This window comes from Temnothorax nylanderi, unplaced genomic scaffold, assembly GCF_030848795.1.
Source record: "Temnothorax nylanderi isolate EJ_2023f unplaced genomic scaffold, tnyl_v1.0 TNYL_tig0001_pilon, whole genome shotgun sequence".
Taxonomy (NCBI): Eukaryota; Metazoa; Arthropoda; class Insecta; order Hymenoptera; family Formicidae; genus Temnothorax; species Temnothorax nylanderi.
Window position 1 is genome coordinate 149,120 of NW_027249063.1, and position 25,557 is coordinate 174,676.

The following is a 25,557-nucleotide window of genomic DNA, read 5'->3' on the forward strand; positions in this document are numbered from 1 at the left end:
GCCAACTGAGGCTCCAATATCCTCGCAGAAACACGAATTTGCGGGATCGAGTAATACCTACACCTGCGTGAGCGCCGAACAAAACGCAAACTTTCGATTGAGTCTGCGAAGTCGCCCGGAGCTACAGGGCGGAAGTAAAGCGTCCCCAAGGGCTCGCCCGATAAACGTAGTGGATCGAGAGAAACCCGCAAGAGAGAGGGAAGGGAGAGGCTTAAATCAATTCGGCGCATTCACGCTGGAATACCCAGTAGGTATATTATGTACCTATTATCGGGAAAAGGCAATCCACCGCGAATATCGTCGACTCCGTGAACGGTAGCGGAAGCCCGATTTCCCTAATCGAGTAGTAGTTAGTTAACTGCACGTCCCACCTTCGTTGCATAAATTTTCGCGTCCCCGCGTTCACCCGGAAATTTAGCCCGAAAGCTAATTTTTGCGGGCGCCCCATTGTTTGCCGTCGCTTACGCGAAGCTCGCGTCGACTGTAATTCGCGTCACTGGCGCATAAAAGTGCGAAAAAATTCTCGTACAGCCAAGAATAATACACTGTTATTTAATTCACGCGTGCGGAATTTAGGCACGGTCGAAAGGGGCGCGCGGTAATAAATAATCAAGCCGGAAGAGTCAACGGCGGGCCATTCGTCAAAAGTGAAATCCACGAGCGATAATGTGCAACGGCGGAAATACACTCGCGCGGTAAACAAAGTCAGACGAATGTTCAAATGAAAATGTAAACACACTCCCCGAGATATAGAAAGATATATGATCAACAACATGGTTAGAATGTGCTGCCTTCCTTCCGCGCTCCTGCTCGCTGATGCGGATTTCCTAACATCGAGGAATCTTAATGCTCCCCATATACCTACCTACCAAAATATTCAACAGAAGAGAAATAGCTTCTGCATATCATAAATGATATATTCCGCTATGACGTAGGGCACAGTGGAGACGATCTAATTGTTTTTGCTGCATTAAAATAAAATAAACAGAACCATCACTTTTGCTTGAAGTAAAGAATAAATGTATCTGAGAATATACACTATACATATCAAGTTTAATGTAAAATAAACATTGAAAATTTTAATGTTAATTTTAATGTTAATGTATTTAACATCGCTTTGAACATACAGAGTAATTTGTATAATATAAAGTGACCGATTTAATTATTAGTGAAGACATATGAAAAAATGAATTATATTGATATGTTCAGTACAAAGGGAGATTCATACCGTGGAAATGATTATTTTATATGGGCGTTGAGGATACACACGTTTCAAAATTAACTTCATTTTTTTTAAATGGAATGCTATATTTTTTTATTTCAAATAGTATTCATGTGACACAAATCAAGAAAAGCGGAAATATTAGAAAACCGGAGCTTTCGTAAAATCATACAGTAGAAGAAACTCATACATCACATGTAAATTTCTACTTTGAATAAATTCAACTACAAGTTGAAGCAAAAGTGCTATATCTAAAAGAAGTTTGACTGATTATATCTTTGAGATTTATCCATAAATTTACCTATATTCTTTCACATTTCTACTGGTACGAAAAATATTAATGATGTTTGGAATTAAATCTATATATATATCTCCTCGAACGTGTTTCTTTTTACTCTCGTACAAGATAAAAAAAAACTGAAATTTAACCTCGTAAAAGAGTAAAAATTCTGAAATGTCACCCGCAAGATATGAAAAAGAGGACGGCATCGACTATCGCAGACGGGCTTAAATACTAGTCGTAAATCAGATCTCTGCGGAATCCTCGCGAGGATATTAATGACACGCGCCAAAAAGCGCGACTGGACTACCACTGTGTGTGACCCGAGCAGAATATGCTAACGTTAAATTATAACACATATAAGTTATATGGTGATACAGAGGGAAAAATGGTTTGCAAGCGTGACCGCCAAGTCATTAGTATTACACTCACGTTACGACGCGTGCGGCAAAAAGATATACTCGTAAACTAATGTATAAATAAGTTAAATAATCCAGTCGAAAATTTGAATTACATTTTATTGAATCGTAATGAAACTTTATTACATACGAAAGCAGATTTAATTAAATTTTATAGACACGTATTCCTCATTTGCATTCACGTGCCTCACTGTCCATTGCGCTTCGTAGTTATTGACAGTTTACTTTCATGTAAATATATTAAATTCCCAGAGAGACGTTCGGTATATTTTATACTTTAGCGGAATTATATTCAAATTACTTTCGTGCAAATGTTTGCATCAACCAAACACAAAGTTTGGCCGGTATTTATTTATATAATTAGTACAGCGATAAATATACAGAAGTGCGGATCGTAACGGCGCAAAATCGTGAACCACTTTTAACACAACGGCGCAGAGGGCAAACCAAAATCTTTCTCCCAAAATCTTGGCATGCTGATGGCGCCGTTATATATATCTCGTTGCGGCGATGTAGGAAACATATGCGAATATCAAAAAGACATCGCGCCCCGTCGTCGTAGCGTCGCAATGATTGAATAATAAATGCCGAGAGTGAGCACCGAGAGCACCGGCAAGTGGTCGCAGATGCGCTAAGCTCGTGATGCACTTACTGCACTGCAGTCCTCCCGCGATCCGTCGTCGTGGATGCACACGCGTTCGTACACGTACGTGTGAGCACGCACGATATCGCGCACGTGCCATAAAATGTTTACTCTCGTGTATCTCCCGTGGCATTTCGTTTCGAATGTGACGACACGTCGTCGCAATTCGCAACGGTGTGAAGCCGAGACTTTTCAGATCGCCTCGGTGCCGCGGTGGCGACGTTTTCTGCCGTACGGGGCCGCGTGCATGCCCACGAAGCACCAATTTGCATGCCGACGCGATGCGTCGGTGATATCCGCAATTTGTCGCAGTCTTCGTGACGGATTTGCGACGGTAAGAGAGCGACAGCACGTGAATCTTAACGATACGATTGAATAAGGTATGATCAAAACGATCGACATTAATCGTATGTTGCACGTCGTAAACTTCTCGAACGTGATTCATTGATTACGCAGATTGATAAACGCGGTTGTGTAACAACAACAATTATATTGACGCAAAGGCAATAGAGATTTCTGATAAAAAAAAAATCGAACTGAAGAAAACATATAATTTTTCTGCATTACAATCTTCCAGTTCTACTCCCTTTTTTTATCAATCTGTTCCAGTTAAAGATACATTTGATCTGATACATTCAGAAACATAAATAAACTTAATATAAGGAAGAAAAGTTGAAATGTAGTGAGTCTGAAGTTAAGGTGGCACAAACAGAGACGTAATTTATTTACGTTTTGAATGTAACTATCGTAAAATGGAATATAGATCGAAGTAATATTTAAATTGTCAAGAGGTCCGTTTTTCAGTCCGCGCGTCGCATCCCAAGAATTCCGCAAGCTATTCAACTTGCCCTTAAAATGCACCCAAGCGATCATTCTCCATTCGGTTGTGCGCATATACTTGGATTTGCGTAGTTTGCGGTGCGGCTGCATCAAACATTCCTATTCGCCAACAGTATTGTATGTATCGTATGTATACGGTTACATTCATAACAATTATTCTATAACCATTACATAAATCCCATTCAAGACTGAAAAAGGCAACGCGAGTAGGTATAAAGTAACATCGAACTGTATGCGCAAAATAAATATTAAAGAAATAAAAATATTTTGTAACAAAAAACGACGTGTAACCATATCTGATATCAGGAAATATGTAACAGAAAAAGAATCATTAAAGAAATCTCTAAATAAAAAATAATCTTTAAACGGTCTTTTTTAACAGTTTTTTTAACATTTGTAAAAGAAACAAATTAGCAATATATACCTTAATAGTTGAGCTGCCCATTAGATTTTCTGCATGCAGTTCTGTATTTGGTGTTTGGAGTGTCAAATGTCACTTGCAATAAAAAAATATCATGGATATATCTATACATCTGAAAAAATATTGTAAGTGGCAGTCACTTTAATACAGAATTGCAGAAAATCTAATGGGCAGCTCACCTATTAAGGTATAGAATTTCTTTAAAATAAAAGTATTACGATTAATAGCTGCACGGAAGGCCAAAAGGCATCAGGAAATAACCGTGAAATGTTGGGATGATCGGCGGGAGAAAAGGGCTCTTTCGAGCCCGAAAGTAACGTAGAGACGTAAAATAGCATAATCGCGTACGCGAAGTAACGTAGATGTGCAATGAGTAGCAGTCACCTGGTAAATAAGAGTCACGCAAGGATACATATACGCCGCAGTGCAGCACGCAACGAGGTTGTACGCGTAGGTACACGAACGTGTCCGTAATAATCCGCAGGCATTTCTCTCGGAAAGCAACCTCGCGACAGGTAAGTCAAATTGGCCATATTTCTACTACTTTCTTCAGGAAAGATCTTATTGTTAATCGGATTTATTTTTTTGAACTATGATACAATCTTGGAAAGATTTTGTATATAAACTTTTAATAAATTAAAGAATTTTTTAGCTTTTAGATTAATCAAATTATTCTTATTTTTTTTAAATATAAACGCTGATTACTTTTATTTTTTCCGAAAATCTTTAAATGTTTATTTCATAAATTGAAATTTTTAGATCACTTTTTTTGGAGACAATTTTTTTTAGCCTTTTGTCAAAGCATTACATAAAATGCTTTAATTGTTTGTAATCAAAACTTACTGCTTTTGAGACATTTCGTACAATTACAAATTAATGAAATAGAATATTTTAGATAAAGCTCGTAGAAATTAAGAACAAGAACGGAGAACTTGAATCGCCAGTGAATAATTAACAATTAGCAAAAGGATTGTGTTCGACCCAACTGGCAAATTTTATTGTTCACAATACGCTACGTTTCGACCGCAGATTTCGGTCCTTTTCAAGCGTGTAGAAACTAGTTTCTACACGCTTATAGAGTTTCTACATGCTTGAAAAGGACCGAAATCTGCGGTCGAAATGTAGCGTATTGTGAACAATAAAATTTGCCAGTTGGGTCCAACACAATCCTTTTGCTAATTGTTCTCGTAGAAATTCTTCACTTATTCCTAATATATTTGTATCCATTAACGTACCCGTAATTATCCATACATATATCCCAATATTTTTCATTATTAGCAATAAATCGCCTCCCTTTTCCAATCACCTCGTCACTCGAGCGCCGTTGCTTGACTTCCTCGCCACTGATGACTGGAACGGTTAAGATCGTTCGAGCAGACGAAGGTCGAACCGTCGAAGACGAGGTTGCGGTGAGGAGTGCAAAGCGGTGGGACGTGCGGAGGGTTGGTTTGCCTTATCGGGCGAACCAACGAGCCATGAAATCGATAGCTCGATACTTTGCGCCGTCGCGCGCGGCCTCGTTCCAGCGTAAAATCCTCCTAACGAGTTTCTGCGTTTTCTGAAGTCGGCGCGCGCGATCCATCGCGGCTCTCGCGAACGCTTTGACGCGGATATTACGAAACAGAAGTAAGCAAAGGATACAACAATGGTATACCGGTTATAGAACCGCCAGTGTATTCTCGAAAAAGAGAGTTAGTTGTTTCAATGTCTTGGCATTCGCAGTATTTAAGGTGGAAACAAATTGAAAATTAAAGGACTTTGTTGAATCAAGCTCTAGCGCTGTGCAAATGCAAATAAATAACAAAGGCCTCGGGTAATTTCAAGCGGGCTGTACTCAAAAGAAGAGAATTACCTCTCTCCAAGGCTATTTGATGAAAATTAAAAGGTTGTGAAAATATGTAGCGCGTAATAAAATTGTCATCAAGGAAAAATCGACTTGAAATGGAACTGCCGTGGGCTCTAAGAGCTGGTTGCATCAATATTTGCGCTATGTAAGGTACACTATGATGTCGTTCTTGGAGCCAGAAAATTTTAGTCCGATGTTTCTACAGATATCGGATTCTTTCATACACACGGTTATCACGAATATGTAAATGAACGTAATAAAACCAGCGATGAGCAGTGAAAAATATCGTAATTATTATTTTCAGCGGAAGTTAATTTGTTGTAGAGGTTAATTATAAAAGCCAAGGTTTCCCGATAATGGTGGGTAAAAAATTCGAGCACATCACGCCAGAGTTTCTCGGTATTTTCATAAGAACTTAACGCTCTTTTTTGCGGACTCAGGAGAATTTTAACTCAGTGACGAGCGAAAGCTTATGCCTGATAACTTCTTGATATTCCATCCGTCTTGAACAAAAGATTCGGAGAATTCGTTTTTCTCCAATATTGCCCAAACCTTGAGCCTCGTCATATTTCGGCTTCCAAAGGAGGCAAGCGTTTTATATATACATACATTATATAAAATCTCGATTGGCTCGCGGAAGGGCACGGAACTTGTTCGCCGCGTTTTCAATTTCCTGTTACGAAAGCCCGAATTCCGGAGGTAAGGGAAGGAGAGAGAAAGAAAGAGAGAAAGAGAGAGAGAGAGAGAGGGGGGAGAGAGAAAGGGAGGATAGAGAAAGAGAGGAAATCAAGTTTGATAATCATTCGAGATCTTGATTGTCTAGAAAATTGCGATCACCCACTTCCGGTGGTAATGCCGCGGCGACTTCGATAATGCCGTAAGGAGCACGCTACCTGTCGAGCAAGCCCCTCATCGATAAGACATCTCGATTGGTTAGCGCGATAGCACGGCGCCGCCGCTTGCAATCAGATGTTTCACGGCGCGGCGTCTCGAGCTTTCTCGCCAGGCATCGATACCCTCGAGGGTCTCGAACTTACGTTTCACAGCGTCGCCCGAATCTACATCATTTACTATCATTAAATTTGCGAGAAATGTGTAATTTACGCAAATACGTCTAAACGTCAAAGGCACATAAGTAATATAAGGAAAACACGCGCGTGTTGTAACGTAAAACCGTTGACAAACTCAGATTATCGCGTACACGTAAAGTCGCGATTTCGATAATTAATCGGCAAGGCGGATTAACAATCTTCCTTCTGCTGCCCCACACCCTCTGCGTGTTTTGCCGGCATAAATCTTCTTTGAAAGCTTTCGTCGTTTTTTCATCAACGGCACGTAACTCCCGCCTTTTGACAGTGCATCGTTAATCGTGTTCAGCAAACGTTTTGCTGGCAGCCAGCGGCGAAAGGGAGAGATTTGGGATAAGTATCGGGCTGGAGCTGCAACTGGCTTTTGTTCGTTCGCGCATACGCGCCTAAGCCTCCGTAGGCACATAGCACGAGTGAATCCTAATCGCGAATATCCGTCGCGCGTTACACATATCTCTGACGCATATGCGCCGTATATTGTACATATATATGGCTATATATATGGCTATATATATTCTGAAAAGATATACGTACAGAATGAAATTAGCATATCAAGAGTAACGACGCATTAAAATCAAATGTGCAAGAATCGTAAATGCATCGAAAAAATTTGCAAATAATCACATATATCTAATATTTTATTGGACAGAAGTTTTCACAATAATAAACGTTTCCACAGCAACGTTAAATAATTTTTAACGCTCCTTTTCTATGCCTATTTTTATGCTTTCTGTCGCATTAAATTTCTAAATTTATTCTTTTACTTATAAAGACAAAAGCACAAGAATAATTTTTAAGTATACAGACAAATCATCACTGTTCTTACATTGCCAATTTTTCTTTAAACAAAGTAGAGCATACAGATACAATTCCGTGGATGGAGAAACGCTTCAGCGCATATTTGAGAGTTGCTTAATCCCATCCAATGCGCTCAACGAAACTTTTCTTATTATATGTGACCATTCTTGAACGAAAAACTCGGGAAAGTTTCTCCTACAAAACATCAAATCTGAAATTTGGCTCCCGCAACGTTCTTTCCAGTTCACTCGTGTAATCTTATTTTCTCCCATTTCTTACTCGGCCACACACATCAGCTCCGTGCACAATACAGCTACCGTACATATATATCACATAACCACAATAGAACAGCGCGGCACCGCTGTGCTAGAGGAAAGGAACATCGATTGTGTTAGCGCAGTCTTAATTCTTTTCTAGCTGGCTCGCCGTCGGTCGCACGTCCACGGGACGGTGACGGAAGGAGAAACCGCGAGAGGCGGCCGAGGGAGCGAACGCGAGGGAGCTAACAAAAGGCAGGAAGGGAAAAGGCTGGCGAGTAGCCAGGCCTGTTGAACGCCACGCCCTGGGGAAAGAATAGAGAACGGAAAAGGGGAAAACGTGATGGGCAGACTAGCTGGGGAGGCTGGAAAATCATCGCTACAATTCAGGCCAGGTGCCGATCGCCCGACCAGCCGACCGACCGACCGATGTGGCTATAACAGCTCGATTTTACCCTCGCTTCGCCTGCCTGTTGCACATCCCCTGTCTCGAATATCTTCCTTTCGATCACGTCGAAGATCTTCTTTAATATGCAGCAAATGCCGATGGATTGACTTCATAAACAATTACTGGTCATGTTCATGCAGAAGCAATCGCATATCTCATCTTTACGCGTGAAACAGTATTTACGATATAAAGTAATAAATATCCGCATATTTACATATACAATGCGATATTTGGAAACTTTACCATTAATAAAAATCTCAATTTCGTTGTAATTAATAGTTAAAACCAGAATAATTAATCATAAATCAAAATTATCTATCTATTGATACTGCTTATCAAAACAGGCAATTGATTACTAATTATTAACGCAAAAAATAATATGATTAACGAATTATTCATACATTATATTACATATTGATACATTATTCTCAAAAAAAGGATAAATTTGAACATAAATTATGGCTGCAAGGTCTATATCTCAGTCATCATCAAAGTTACACCAATTTCAATCCGCGCTTATTCGCCCCTTGGCGTGTGTTGAGTGTTTTTGCCGACCTTACAGCGTTGATCCAGTAACTACGTGCCGGCGTTTGCTCGCCGTTCACAATTTATTCCCAGTGCGAGAGTATTTAGGAATTCTGCACGTCGTCTACTCGCGACCGTGCCTCTGTAATCCTCTCCGGACACTCCCGGCTTACATTGTCATAAATTGTGGCTCTTTACACGCGGTCACACATCAGTGACGTACAAAACGCCACCTGTGATACACCCTCGTCTTGCGCAAGCGACAATGGCAGCCCAATGATATATATTACCGTCAATAATTAAGGCACATATGTGCCCACGCGTGAGCACATCCAGGCCGTCACTAGTCCAATAGCTTATCTACTTATAATAGGTTGAGGAAAAAGAAATCCATTATTTTTTCGTTTATTTCAAGGCTAAAATAATGGATTACTTTTTCCCCAACCTTATATTTATCGGCACTTATTCAGTTATCCGCTTATAATCGGCTACGGCAACAAGATTGCTGGTGCGTCTATGTGACCAATCTAGATAGCATCTAGCTCGCTATGTATATCCGCTACGATTTTATCCGGCCGCGTGCCTTCCGACAGGAAGTTTTCTGTCTATTATATTCGGTTTTTAGTAGTACCACGGCAGAAATAATGGCCGACGTGATATCCGTGTTACTCCCGCGATAACAAGTCGCCGAGCACGATTTGCGCGCGCGATACATTTTAATACTTGTACCCTGCGGAGATCGTTAAACCGGTCGCGAGCGTATCACCCTCGGTGCGAATGAGATTTTAAAGAATCACAGGGCGAACAATCGCACTGCACGCTGAACTGCCATTCGGGTCGATTGTTTTCTGACTCGTAGATGTCTTTTCAACAGTCGAAATGCGAAATGCCATTGAAGTGCATGTCCTATCCGCGCGGGACGTCTTCGGAGCTATAATGCAGGTCATCCCATTAAAGTTAGAGCAGACAATGTAAGTGTGCTCGCTCGAGCGAGTTTTATCGCGGTCGTCGTATTCGCGCTCGAGGCCGCGCTCAAGATAGCCGGATTCGCCGTCAATTTATAATGCATACGCACGTGGAAGCTATGAAAGGAGAGATAGTTACCGTGCGTGTGAGCCAACCGTCGCGTACACAGCGGAGAAACGGCAGCCTAACTTCTGATCAAGGGGTGATAAACGTAATCAAAAATTTATTGTTAAGGCAACAGAATTTCTCTCAGTCGTTATGCATTGTTAAATATTAGAGGATGAAATTTAAACCTTGAGTTAAATAACATTTTGTTATTTTTGACTATCATGTGTATCGAAATTTATTATATTAACACAAAACAGTATTATTTTAACTTCATTGATTTCATTAAATTGACGACATAGGAGCAGTGGCGACCTATATGGTTAAAAATAACTGAAACTGATTGTGAATATAATCTGACAATACGAATTTAACAGTGTGTGGGAAAAAAAATCGGTATATATATATATAAATACGTTATCGCAAATTTATTTGCTCCACTTGAAATAAGAAATTCGATCTCACCGAAGAAAACCTATTTATTAGCAAAATGATACTTAATCATCTCGAATTATTCCGTCAGTCAGTGCCGAAAAGCATTGTGATAGATAGGAAATGTTTAGAAATTATAATTTGCTCGCGTTGGCTCAAAATGCGTGGTATTGATACACAATGGAAAATTGCATATCGAATACACGGTAATTTCGCGGTTACGATATTCTCTTCGTGAATTCGATGAACGGTAAATTATTCCGGCGAAGTGTGCAATTACGTTTAATCGAACGTGATATATTTCGTGCTTTAGATTGAATTAAAAATAACGCGCAAAATCCAGACTGATACCCTTGTCCGCTTTTGTACGCGACAATACGCGCGTGAAATTCTACCGTAGTTACTGCTTTTGAGCGCAATGTCGTGCGGAAGAATCACAGACCGCATGCGCCTGCAGCCACTCCCGAGGTCTACATGTAACCGTAATGACGTCAGCGCGCTCCATGATCTGTCTCTCTCTGCTACTCCGTCCGGCGCGGCGGCTCCCTCCGGTTCTACCCCGTCGACGACGTATCACTTTTTTCCACTCGTCAGCGAGTACAACGCCTGCAGTGCTTCGAGACTCGCGGAGTAGCTCGAGGATTCCCGCGTCGCGAGCAAACAAAAGTCTCCATCCATCTTCGGTGCTGATACCAGCATCAAGGCGATAAAGCCCGCGCGAGCGACGACGCATCCTCCCCCCCTGCCCCCTGCCCCCGTGGAGAACAAAGTATTTGGAAAAAGTTCGCGGAAGAGAGCATTACGAACGGCGATGTAATATCTTTCCCGCCGTAACTTCGAGAGACGCGCGAAAGCAGATCCCTGGGACCTTTAGGTGGTAAAATTGACTTCATTCGCGAGCGACGTTACTTATTTATACAAATAAAAGGAATGCTTAAAGCCGGGTTTACGGCGGTCGTGGGTTTCGCGTGGAGGACACGCGATTTAGAAAGGTGCTTATCCTAGATAAAACAGCGCGCAGTTACACAGAAGCTCTAATGCACCCCTTGAAAGTTTTAGATAACGTAGCGCTGCAAGAGGTAAAATGAGTAGTCTAGAATTCGTGATTCCGCCTAATGGCGTTAATTCTCCTTCTACGCGAGAGATTAATGAAGTAACGGGTATACGCAAACGTTCGCTATTATTTAGGAATAATATCTTCTAATTGACCATTGTCAATCAAATTACTCAATGCAGAGCTCAATGTATTATGCATTAATAGCTTTTTTTTCTCATTTCCACATGTTTTATAATCTATTCTCGTACTTATTATAAGTAGCTTATATAGGTAAGCAGCTAACTAGCTGCATAAGCTACTTAATACCAATCTATATAATATTCCAAACCTAGTTCCAAACCAGGTTCCAAAACCTAGCATCAATGTTACTTAATTACATGCTGGATGTTTGTATTCTCTGTTTAGTTCCGTTTGATGGAACGCAATTCCCGAGCGCTGAATTAATGATTTATCTTCTTCCTGCGCATCCCGGCTGCTTAGTTGGTCTAATATATGACTTTGTGAGCGACTGTTCAGCCCACGCTGTGTCGCGTTTTGATTAAAAGCGGGCGGAACGGCGATCCGCGCCATACGAGTCCCGCGGGGCGTTAAAAGCATTCTGGCGTTTGGCTGACGGTCCCCCGCGATATATCGCGTTTGTTGCCATATTTGACCGGATCATTCGGGCCACTACAGTCGGTCCGGTCGGTCGATCGGTCGGTCGGTCGGTCGGTCGGTCGGTCGATCGGTCGGTTGGTCGCTCGGTCTCTAGAGCAAACGGAGTGGCAGGCTACTGGTACAGGAGAGAGGCTCGAGCGCGGCTCGTTCCGGCGCGCAACGTTCGCCAAGATCAATAGACGGGCCGCAAGCCGTTATCCCAGGCGACAGAGAGCCCGCTGGTTTTGATCTCTCGCGCATGCGCTCTCACCTCTTTCACAAATCCCCCATCGCACTTTCTATCCCCCTTGCCAACCTCTGACGATAACGGTCGCAGCGTCGGATGTGAGCGACTATCGCGTCGTCAGTCCACGAGAGCGCCGGAATTCGTGCGGCGGCTCGTGCGTTTACTTCCACTACTGTCCAGACCAAACATCGTTCGTCTAGCAGTACCTAACATCTTCATGCACAGAGACCAATTGTATACAGAAGGCCAGAACACATCCGCTGGCAACTCAGTTGTTTAGACAAGAAAGAGAAAGAGAGAGAGAGAGAGAGAATATGAATTGTTCGTTGCAATTAGCTATAAACTATGATTTTCTGTCATCTCTGCTATTTTAAATACTTACATCTTAATAAAATTATCATTTATGTTTTTCTACTAAAAATTCCTCTTATTTTGTGTTAATTAAATATTATTTACATAATATTAAATTTTAATTATTTTTAGAGATCATTATATCAACGTTATTTATTTTCTCTGTTGCTATAGTACACATTTTACCTAAGGTAAAATATAATTGTATGAATTCAGGAAATGAAATCACCGAAACATACAATTTTAGAGTGAGATACGAGACGGGAGAAAAGATAAAAAAAATTTCAGTGTTGGTGCACGATTACTGTCGAAACTGTCACATTGTAGCTAAATATTGAAAGTACAAAAGAACAATATTCTGCAAAACAAAATGAAAGCTGAAGCGGTAAAATGAAGCAAAAGGACCGGGGATGCAATTGAAATAAAATCCAATCAAATTTTCCGCATTCGATGTATAAAGAGATTTGTGTATATATCATCGAAGGCATCGATATTTTTGCATCAAACGTTTCGCGTCGTACAATTTTATAAGAGCTCAAAAAAAGATAAACTTTTATGTTTTGATGTAATTCCATAAAATAAAGAAGATGCATATATACGATAAAATGAGATATACAAAACTGCATAGTATAACATTTTGTACCGTGCAAACGAGTAAAATAATATAATGCAAAATAATGCGTGATATTTTAATATATGTAAGCGTACACCAAAGATTAATACCTAATGATAGATCGCGTGGGACGAGCCGGACGAGTTTACGAAGATATCTTCTCAATATGTGGCGATTTTCATAAATATTTCTATAAATATTCGACATACATCATTACGCCCATTAAATTATATTCATAAAGGTACATTTTATGCGCTCATAAAGTTAGGATTATACAAATTAGGGATTGCGATAAGATATTCTTGGATTAATGGAGATCTCGCTCATCGGGAATTAAATTATAATCATAAATTCGAAGCAGACGGCATGTACAGATTATGTATATAAAAGCGATGAAAAATTTGCCAACGTGAACATTGCTTTTCAAGCGAGCCTAGACGTTAGATTAAAACTCATAAAATTCACCCTCATCGTCCCGTCGCGTCGCTCGCGTGGGTGCTCCGACGCTCCGTATAGACAGAGTGTCCTAGGAATTGCGAATTATACACTGTAAACATTTTGAAATCTTTTCTTTGCAAGCAGTCGATATTTTAAGTATTTTAAATATTCTGCGACGAAAAGGTTTTGCAGTGTGTATCTATATTCTTAAATCTTAAAGAGATAAGGTTTAAAATGTAGATTTTAAATCTTATCTTTTTCGAAATATTCAGAATGTTTATGTTCTTATAATTCTACAGTACTGAAGCATACGTAGCAACTATGATTTAGAAATACGCTGCTCCTAAGACACCCCGTATATACTTACGCATCGCACGGCTCGATGGAGGGCGCAAACTCGTGTTTGTACTGCGTATTCAAAGTTTACCCCGCAACTCGAGAATTTGATTCAAAGTCGCGCGGGCGGAAAGAATGTACACTCACCGCTCCGGTTACGTTATGATCCGCATTAGCTCCGCTCTAGCGGAGAGTTGGAAGCGACGTCTCAATGTCGCACGCACGTGTACGCGTGTTATATATGTGCGTGCGTCCGCGAATGCGAAAATACGTATCATCGTCCGCCCTTTGATGTGCGTCAACGTCGCTCCAAAGCGCGTACCCTAACAAAGACGAGTAGGGTGTACGCGAGAAAGTAGCAAGAATATTCAGCAGTCGAATATTTTTCACGAGGCAGTGCCGAGCTGCAAATAGAATGTCTTTTGATGCACCTCTTTTCACTCTTTTACGTCGCCGGTATGCACTCAGGCCGCTTTACATGCCGACGCGAAATCGTACGTAATCCGGAAAGTAACGTATCGATACGCCCGTCCCTGCTAAGCTGAGGTCTACGCAAAGAAGGGAAAAGAAACGAGTATAAGTAAAACGAGCGGAAACGAATAACACGGTTGTGCAAGAAAATTGTGAAGGAAAAGCGAGAACGAGACGTGACGGCGATGAAAACGCGACCGCCAAAGTGCCGGAAGAAGGAAAACGTGTTTTTCGCCGGGTCAATGCGACGATTTAATTAACCGCGGAATAACGAAAATTATTCAATCGAGCGGCAGAGCAACAGACGGTGTAGATACGGTGATAATCTTCGTCGCTTCATGCGGACAGGTATAAGTGAATTAATTAGAAGATAAGAGGCGAAGACACGCGAGGATTGACGCAGCCTAATGCAATTTTAATACACTGTAAGGGATGCTAGTAAATATAATGTACTCTTGTATTAATATACACACATCAGTCAAATTCTCTAAGAAGGCAGACGTGAGGTTGAAAACCACCAAGTTCCTGAGACAATCAGAAAGAGTGACAGCACGCAATCATGCGGTTAAAGTATCTCAGATTCTGTAGTATTTCTGTGATGTACTATCACGTTCGCGAAACATCATATGGCCATTATTTCAATTAGAAAACGCATGCCTACTAGCTATAGATTGAACATATTTACATGTACTAGGTAGCTAGTTTTATGGAATGTCCAAACATATCGTGTACGCTGTAAAATACAAGAATTCAGCTATTATGCTAATTATCATTAATCATTATGATGTGACACAATCGTGATCTCTTAAAGAAGAAGCCACTGAGCGAATATGATCTTCTTCCGCTGTGCATCAATACACTCAGCAGGGCACGCTGACAAGGGGGATGGCGGGAGGGTGGAGGGTGACGAAAACTACTAAGTTCATGAAACAATCAGGTAGTCAGGGTGACAGCGAGCGCAGGCACGACGGCAGTTGTCGGCTTGAGGCGAGCAGGCAAGTTAGAATAGGTGGAAGAGAGAGGGTGAAAAGGGGGCGAGAGAGGGAAGGAGAAATGGACGAGGGTGGGCAGACAGGTAGGCAAGCAAGCAAGCAGGCTAGCAGGCAGGCAGGAAGGAAGGAATTGCGCCTGCGCGCTGAAACGGCCGGGCTAGACGCGAGAGCCGCCACTCCCGAGCGCGTAGCGGTGTACCGCGGGTGCTGACCGAGTGTCCCCGCGAGAAGAGCGAGAGAGAGTGAGAGGGCGAGAGCGAGAGAAAGGAGTGCGGAGAGAAAGAGCAGGCCGCGAGAGAGGTGACAGGAGCAGAAAGATGTTCGTCGCGAGAGGAAGGATCCTGCGGAAGCGGAGCTCGTGGCAGGACACCGTCGGCGATCAGAAGGCTCCGGCTCTGTAGGACGCAAAACGAAGAAGGAGGCGCACAATCTTCAGGAGGAGAAGGATCCTCGTCTCCCTCCTTCGCCGACACCCGTTATCCCCCCGCCCGATTGTCATCCCGGTGTGCCTCTTCCGCCTCGAAAACGCCGCGGGAATCGCGAACGAAACTCGGTGCCGAGCGGGAAAGAACGGAGGAGGAGCGAGGGAGAGACAAGAGAGACGAAGAAGAATCGCGAAAGACTCCCGGTGCTGACAAATTTTCGCAAAACTATCCTACGTCTTCGTTTATTGCGCGTAATCAAGACTACCGTTGTGATCTCGTCGCGAGTGACGAAGCGCAAAAGGTGACACAAAAGCAGAATGTGTCCGCGGTAAAATTACCCCGGATCGAGCTTCAAGTGTCGTGATATTACAATCCATGTCGCCGCTTGAATGTTCACAAAGGTACGATCGTGAGTGATAGTGACGGGAAGATACAGGCAGAGGTGAGCGGAGAAGATCGGGCGAGGAGAGCGTTGAGAGAGCTGAGAGAGGATCGTGGAAAAGCGACAGGCCAGAGAGCGCACACGGAGAGGAGCCTGAAGAGGAAGCAAGACGGGGGTAGGAGGGTGGGCTGGGCGGGAGGGAGGGAGGGAGGGTGAGACGCAGACGACACGCAGAGAGGCGCCGGGTCAACGCGCCAGGTAGCAACGCCTCAGGACAACCGTCGACGTTCCCTTCGTCGCCGTTCTCGTCCTCGCCGTCCGTCGTCTCAGCGGCGGGGTGGTGTCGTGATTCCTCCCCTTTAGAAACAACCGCGGACAACCGCGGCGACACCGGGGGACGACAGCCATGGGGTCCTTCCACGCCGTCTCCGGGAGCTTCGTTCTCCTCGTGGCCACGGTCGTCCTACTGCCCGCCACGCATCACACACCGTTTGCATACGCCGCGTAAGTCAGCTTGTTTTTGTACGCGCTTACTTAGGCTTAGGCAAAATGCGAGAGGCGCGCGCGTAACGCAACCATGAGAATAACTTAAAATTAGCATGTGGGTTTTTTTTTCGAAAATAAATGCTGAGAGTTAAGGGTAATTTTGAAGAAATAATCATTGATATATTTCGCTAATAGCTTGAATCTGATCGTTTTCAATTATACACATATTTACACGAAGTACGAGTGGAGTTTTAAAAAAACAATTCTGCGAAACCTCGCGGCAATGAAACCTCGCGGCAATGAGTTGTTGATGTTTTCTTTACATTTGCAAAGGAAGTTTATCAACGAGTTGTTGATGTTTTCTTTACATTTGCAAAGCGAATTTATCGCAATCTTTGAAACCTGTTTAACATGTCTTTCCATGTTTAGAAATGTCCGAAGAGCGTATAGAAATAAAATTATTAAAATAAACGTACTTAAAGCTTTGAAGAAAAAGTAAAAAAAAAAGAAGACATGTGTCCGTCATTCGCTTAGAAACACTATCCAATATTTCAGAATAGTTAATATCTTATATCTATATAGACACTTTTGGATTTGTAGAGATAATGTTTATGAAATATTTTATTACAACTGATTTTTATCGATTCTATCATCAATTGTAAAACTAACTAATTCATAGAATTCTTGATTTTACTCATACAGTTTTGTTAGAAAGATATCATATTGAAATCAGCTCTAGTGAGAGATTTCAAATATTTTTACGTACACACACGTTATTGCTATCGAAAATATTAGTGTTATCGGTACGACAGGAGATTTAATGAGCAATGTGTTTTATACATTCTTGTATATTAAAATTGTATGGTAAAGAACAACGATACATCTCTTTCATAAGTAATTATACAAAGAGACATTTTACCAGATAACACATAAGCCCTTCTATATAAATGTTGGAAAAAAAATATTGCGTTGGGCAAATCGTGACGAATGGCATCTTCATTGCGATACGCGTCATTCATTATGTCACTTCGACGGAAATAACGAAGTTTTATTACACGATCGTGTCTGACGTCAACCCGCCCGCTGCCTACTATCAAGTGCAAACAAGATAGATTTAGCCTTTGACATAACGGGCGCCACAATGAGAGCGCCGCATAGCTTTCTTCGCCGTCTGGATGCACCTCCGTGATTGTATGTAAATGAGCGGATATATGCAGTTACATTGCATGCTCTAGTGTGTATGTCTCACCACTACGCGCGCAAGCTCTTTCCATGATGACAATGACACCATCCCTCCGTGCCTCCAAGGCGACGATAAGGAAGCGCACGCTCTCTCTCTCCCCTTTCCCGCGCATTTTAATAAGCATAATATATTTTGCATCGTACATTGATCGTTAAGTTAAACTTTTCCAATCGATGATTATTAATCGACAAGGTCAATATAGTGAGCACAAATTTTCAATCATCATGATTAAATGTGATTAAATATATTGTAGAACTATTACAGCGATATTAGTTAATTCTAATAAATAAATTCATGATTACTATAATTTATGCTAATAGATTAAAAATCAATAAACCAATTATACATAAAAGATTATAACACTTAAAATAAAAAATAAATTGAAAAAATTTTTTTATGTGTTCTATTGCTGGGCAGAAAAATTACCTTATATAATTAAATTAAAAGATTTAATAATAAAACCGTTACATTATAATATTCATTATAATCCAAGCATATTACCAATCTGATAATTTTTTTCAAGTGTTTTAACTTATGTCGTAATTAATGGAAACATATAAAATATACATGAGCCTTATTGTCAATTACAAAATGCTATTTTAAGCAGTAACAAAACGATAAACCGGCGAATAGAAAGAACAGAGGCGGACGCGAGCAATAGTAACAAAGCGCAAACAATGTCGACGTTGGAATTGGTCGATGCTACACCCGCTCATCCGTTCATCGCAATTCACCAGTACGTATTAATAATCCGCAAATGTAGCCGGCAAAAGATATCTGCAGCACGAGCCAGCGCTATCGATCACTTTGCACGAAACATTCGACGCATTATACTCGCGACCGACGCGACGGCTGCGTTTACTCAGACTCTTTCCCTGGCCGTTGCGATATGTTTCGTTACTACTGAAATCTTACTACGACCATTGTATCTTTTAAGCATATTTTCAATAGTCTCAATATCTTCTAATATATAAATGCAATGTATAATCGCATATGAGCGCATCTTCTTAAACAAAAAGCAAATTAAGAGTTAATTGATGTTTTTATTTTTATAATCTTTATAACATAAATGCTCTAAGCAATAACATCGAAAGCATATTTTGTTTGGACACTCCAATTGTTTAAAATCCTCAACAAACAGTGAGAATTCTTGTTTAATATAAAGACGCATCTTTAGCTTTATAATAATGCATTTTCTATCATGAACTGAATCATGTAGTGAATAGTCACACGGCGGCTATAATTCTCTGAATGAAAACTATATTTAATGTAACGACAAGCTGTACGCATAGTTTTCTTTAGCAAATGTAATAAGCGGTACGAGAAGCCTCTGTTTCGAGGCCAGACAGTGAAGGTTTTCCACACACAATCTCTACTGCATTTATATTCCAATAATCACAAATATAGATTCATGAATAATCACGAACAAAGACGTAGGTTCAGCCTCGTAACATTGTAAAAAATGAGGGTAGAATAGAGAACTTGGCCAGTGACATTGACTAACTGCGACATTATCGATGTTTCCATACATTTACGATAGTCTAACAGTCTAACGAGACACGTATACTTGACCGTGCGCTGACACATGGACATAGTTAACCAATTTTACATTCTTCAGGTGTCAAAGACAATCTCTCTTTTAGTATCGGACGATACACTATACCCACAGCGGGACAACCGATGTCGAAAGAGTTTTAATTCGCCGTGCTATTATATGCAGCAAAGGTGGTAAACGAGTAGTTACATGTAGTCAGAGGGATTATCAATATTTACGCTCTTCCGGCGAGCGGAGCCTCGGTCGTTCCACCTGTTTCCTCCTCGAGTGGGCCGCGCTTCTCTTTGGCCTCCTCCAAACCTCTATGAGTACCAACCGCGAAGGCACTGTAGTGTGGTATCGGTGATCGCAGTAGAGCTCTCGAGCAGGAGGGTGCTCCCAACGTGGCAGAGCTCCAAATCCTCCTACGCCGCTACACCCTCGCCAGCCCACCGTGGCTAGAATCGTCGCCACCCTCGCCCACTCTCTCGGATCGGTGGCGCGCACCAGGCCCCTTCTCTAACACAACGAGGAAGAACACCCTTTCTCTGCTTCACTCGGTCACCCGGACCGAGCTTGATCCAGAATCCCAATTACGTCGCGCCATCTTCATCGAAGTTGACACAATCCTTAAGATAGCCTCATTACTTAAATCTAATGATCGTGGCTATTGAATAACAATTATTTTGCAGTGATGAGAATGTAACAAAATTTCGTAACAAAATAAATTAAAATTTTGTTTAAAAAAATCAGTGCTCGATAAATATACCAACAAAATTGGCTGGACTAGTAGTATAAGTCAATAACAAAAACGACTTGTTATAAGTTAACTTTCGTGCAAACTTATTTTGAAATAATATAAAATTTTTCTTATTTCTTTCTCTTCGTTTATATGAGTATAAAAAATAGCTCGTGTAAGATGTTCACTTTTAAATATCGGTTAAAAAAATTTTGTATATGGTTTAAGTTTTCAAATTTAGATTATATATTTTTTAATATTGCTACTCATCAAAACTACCTATATATTTATATATCTTTATTTCGACTTTCACGTATAATTTTATTTTAAAATAGACATTTTCGTACAATTATCAGAAATATATCATAAATTCGGTTCCACTTCAATCGGATTACGGAAAATGCTAAAGGTTTCGATCATATCACGAGTAATTAATGGCTATCGTCGAAAATATCCGTTCAAGGATTTCGCGAAGAGCCACTATCTATCGATCCGTGATATCTCACATCGGGATGCGACTCTCGTAGACAGGACGATTTCTTGGCAACTTTCCGGAATTGGAAACATCGTGGATTATCATCCGGTCGAGAATCGTCGTGTTTTCGTCGTAAGAGCATCGCCCACCGCGGAAACAGGCGAAATCCGACCAAATCATTGGACCTCAACTGACCTATTTTCCGCGGCATACAAACGCGCGTTATACTTTTGCAACGAAACGGATTGTTGTTTTCCTTCGCGTATCCATTCTAGCCTGGTTTGTGCAACCGCGTTGGCAATACTACCATCGCTTGGAAGGATAACAGTGACAGCCGATGCCATCGAGTGTTTTTCCATTACCGCTTCGGCCAGAAAAGATTTATCTTTTTCGCGGTCCTACAGATATATCTGGCATCCTGTATTCCGTGTAATGGAGCTTCAAATTTATTTCCGCTTTTAGAAATGCTACCATGTATCCAAATATGAAGTACATAGAAGTCTAGCAGTAACTACTGATTTTTCTGTACTTTGCCATTTGAGTGTTTAAGAAATCATGTACGCAAAGATATTTCCGGCACGAGACACGGTTATATTAAATAAAAAATAGTCGCAGTAATTGCAAACGTTTCAAGAAACAATATATATAAGAATTACATGGATTCTACATGAGAATGGCAGTAAGGAGCAAAATATTGTTATCAATATAAATATACATAGCATTTATAACAGTATTTAACAGTAAAGAAAAGCAACTTTAATTTATGTTAAAAAAGATTCTTTATATTATGTATATGGATATCACTATAAATTGATAAATTGATAACATAAGTAAAGTAAAAGGTCGATGGTTACACATGTCCCAATTTCGAAAACGGAGCATTTTACGTAAACAAATTAGTGACTGACAGCTGGCGCACAAAGGCTGACAGAAATCGGGCATAGTGGAATAGAAAGACGCGAGCAGACAGAGAATGACGCTTCGTTCGCAAACAACCAATGCATATTTAATAGTGGACGATTATTAATACGCGCTTACGCGAATGATTGATGAAACCATACGGATACGGAACCATGCAAGTTTTAACAATTTGTGTCACGATTTATATGTCGTAGTGGCAGTGGATCTGTTCTATTTTACTGCGCTCTTCATGCTTACAAAATATAAAAGCTTCTCGATTATGTGTGCTTCAGAAAAAGAAAGAAGAAAAAGAGAACAAGTTTTGTAGTCAAAGAAAAATGAACTTTACTGCAAAAAATCCGGATTGTCTTCGCGAGGAGTAAACACAAAATTTGTCAATTGTTTTAAAACCTTCTGAAGTTGCCTATTGCTCTATTATTTAAACCATAAAAAAGAGATTAAGAAAATAGAACACATTCCTAACTTTTGCAATAAGCACGGTCTCTCTCTCTCTCTCTCTCTCTCTCTCTCTCTCTCTCTCTCTCTCTCTCTCTCTCTCTCTCTCTCTCTCTCTCTCTCTCTCTCTCTCTCTCTCTCTCTCTCTCTCTCACGTTGTAGTAAATGTTATTTCCGACATATCGCTTCAGAACCTATGCTATTATTTCTCTCGACAACATTATGATATTTAGCGAGATCACAGCGTGACATAACAAAACGATATTTCCGATAGTAACTTCAAACTTAATCGGAACGGCGGCCGGTAACTCGACAGCGAAGAGGCGCGAGCGAAGACACGAGAGAACGGTATCCGGACCGACGAGCGAGAGCCCATCTAGTTAGCTGCAAATCGAATATTCTTCGGTAACTGTAATATCCGGTTGAGCCGCGCCGAGCATTCAAACGGCTGACTGTTCCTCGTGCTTTATCACTGGCATACCGAGTGCCATATTCCGCGTAGCAACGATACAGGAAACCGTAGCCTCGATACTAATGATTTCATCCACTCGCTGGATTCGTTCGCCCTTGCTCACTCAACGATTTATTCAAGTAGTTCTCAGGTTTTTGCTACGTAAAGCTGACGTTATAAATTACATGGAGAAACACGCTAGGATATTTCTTCATATGTATAAAAATATATATCTGGATATTCATCAAAAGAGAATATTTTTGCAAAGACGAAATATAGAAACTCATGCATATAATGTATTGCATAAATATTCTTAAATAACAGCATGTTTGCAAAATTTCTAAATGTTTCTCGATATAAAATCTTCCTGATTTACCTATTTTTTGTAAATCTATTTTTAATAATACATGTCTCTTTAATAATAAATTATCACATGTCTTACAAATCAAATCACTAATTTTAATACATATTTATGATTAAAATTTGCCTGAGATTATTTATCTAAAATATGACTGCTTTTTAAAACAACGTTAGATATTACATGAAAGTTTAAGCCTCCGTATTTTTATAATAACGTAAATGAGATACACGTATTTATCTATATCGCGTAAAAGAGTCACGGTGCGGTCTCGCTTCGCGTGTACTTGGCGCGAGACACTACCGTGTCTCTTGATAGAAATATTTCATCTAAAAATAATTATTTATCTAAATTATAGTGTAAAGCAAACAACTAACGCTCACTGCACGTGCCATTTTCTTAAATCTGTTCCGCAGAAATTTTCCTCTTATTATATAGCATCGTATATAAACTTGAACTTTTTTTTCTCGCATAATAATCGTCGGAAGCATACTTAATACGACGCGCTTGGCCTTCGAATAAACTTTTTAATGCGACTTTGCTACGTATTCTTCGCGGTTACGGATTGCCAAGTACTTGTCATCTTTCGCCGAAGTCCCATCGCAATTTTTGATCAATCTCTCGGACTGTTCATACATGTTTCGCGTATTTGGTCCCCGATTCCCAATTCCCCGGCGTATTTTCCGTCACGAATATATCGCTGCGATACTACAAACGTGCTGGTTGCAGTTATTAGTGTTGGAGTTAAAGTACTTGGACAGTAACCGCGATGTGGAGAGTCGAGCACAGCTCGAGCGGTCACGCGATACGGAGACTTTCCTGTCCGCTTCTGGATTTTAACTCGTGGCTTCTGCGCTCATAAATTCGTGTGCCGCGCGGCAAGTGTCACGATTAATATGCGGTTGTACCGCCCCGTGCGTCCCTTCGTCGTCTACACGACCACCATGTTGCGAAATTCGCGACCGTGCCGTGACAGTCGCCATACTTTCAAATTACTTTCAAATTACCACTCGCCGAATAACGAAGATTCTACCACGCAACGCGAGTGGAATAAACCAAATTATTATGTCGTCGGTGCGGTGCCGCAAGAGCGGATAAATTACGACACATACACGTAATGTACGTCTTCCCTGAACCGGAGGCGCGTCGATAGGTGAAGTTCACGGTTGCGTGACGCAATAAGAAAGCTATACATTTATTCGTTGTTGTAAAAATACAACAGTCGCGGTAACTTACGCGAAGTTGTATGCCTACACTTGAATATAATCTGACTAATGTCAATAAAGAGGAAGCATTGTGAATAATTTAATACATATTACTGATAATTGATTGCTAGAGCAAATTATTTTTTTATATTATTTATATTTTATTTATAACACAAATGTGTATAGCGATATAGTGCACAATAGATAATTATATTATATTAAAACAGAATAATAATACGTGTAAGATATAAACGCTTCAATATCAATACTTTTAGATATTTTCTCAAAACTAAATGATCGGGAGGTACTTGTATCTCACTAACATGTGAGTAATCAAAGTCGATCGAATTATTTATAAATGAATGGCAAGGTATACAGAGGCGCACCGCGAAGAAATTCAACAGGGATCGATTTGCGTTCAAGGATGAATGGAACGAAGAATAGCCAAGAACAATTACGGTAAACAAACGTCATAACCAATGTTGGATACTAGATACTGGCGTAAAACCGCATGCAAGTGGTAACACAAGAGACAGGCAAGACAGCGAAGATGATGAGCAAATAAATCAATATAGCCAGGTAAACTAACAAATTGCTCTTTCTCTTGCGTGCCAAATTACGTAAAGAAAGCAAATAATCAGCTCGATTAGCAAACAAACGAGATTCCCAACAAACCATCAGAATTAATAGAATGTATGTGCGCATCATTCCAGAAATAATAACGATAACTTTAAATAGCAGAAATTGGTTAAAATTAATATCCATATATATGCATCTCTAGATGTGTAATTTATCTTGCAATGAATAACGCGCGATCATAAAATAGATACGACAATGAAACTCTTGAAAATTACACTATTTAAAATGCAGGTAAAGCAAAGGAAAAGCAGTTAAAGGAGCAAGTTGGACGCAGATTGAACGAAGCCAATGCAGCGTACATATACGGGTTTGCACGTCTTCCAAATAAATCCTTGCAGAATTCGAATATCACGCTCTAGATGAAATGATGTGGGTTGCAATTAACTATATCAACATATATACTTGTGCATATGTATGTCACGAGATCCTACGTCATTTAGATCAAGAATATCAAAGCTCAAGTTTAGTGACTAACAGTAATGAGAAATAAGACAGAAAAACATTATTTACACAGCCAAGTGAGATGCATACGCGGCATGTAAATGCAATTCAGAAACTTTTGTAATCTGTCATCGCCCCTGCCATCGGCACCCACTCGTCGTCCGTGATAATCATCGCGCGCACGCATCGCGATGTCCACGAAGAGGGATTGAAGCTCTAAAAGCTTTCTTTCGCAAAGCGAGTTGGAAGTATGACAAGGTGATGGACGATGTAAATGCCACACTGATGACGCGAGTTGACAAAATGATGGACTCGATGACTACCTCGGCGGTTGCGGCACGTCTCGCACGCGTGACGTACGCGGAGTCGAAGACGAGCGAAGATGACGCGGG

At 40.7% G+C, this 25,557-nt stretch overlaps 1 protein-coding gene across 6 annotated transcripts in view; it reads left to right on the forward strand.

The window, feature by feature from the left end:
* Window positions 1-16,456: 16,456 nt before the first annotated feature.
* Rdl (Resistant to dieldrin) overlaps window positions 16,457-25,557 on the forward strand; it is a 79,018-nt gene continuing 69,917 nt past the window's right edge. For all 6 annotated transcript variants that reach the window (XM_071699511.1, XM_071699664.1, XM_071699750.1 and 3 more), the window contains exon 1: window positions 16,457-16,742. In XM_071699511.1, the coding sequence (XP_071555612.1) occupies window positions 16,645-16,742 (98 nt within the window). In that variant the 5' untranslated portion in view covers window positions 16,457-16,644. The remainder of the gene's footprint in view (window positions 16,743-25,557) is intronic.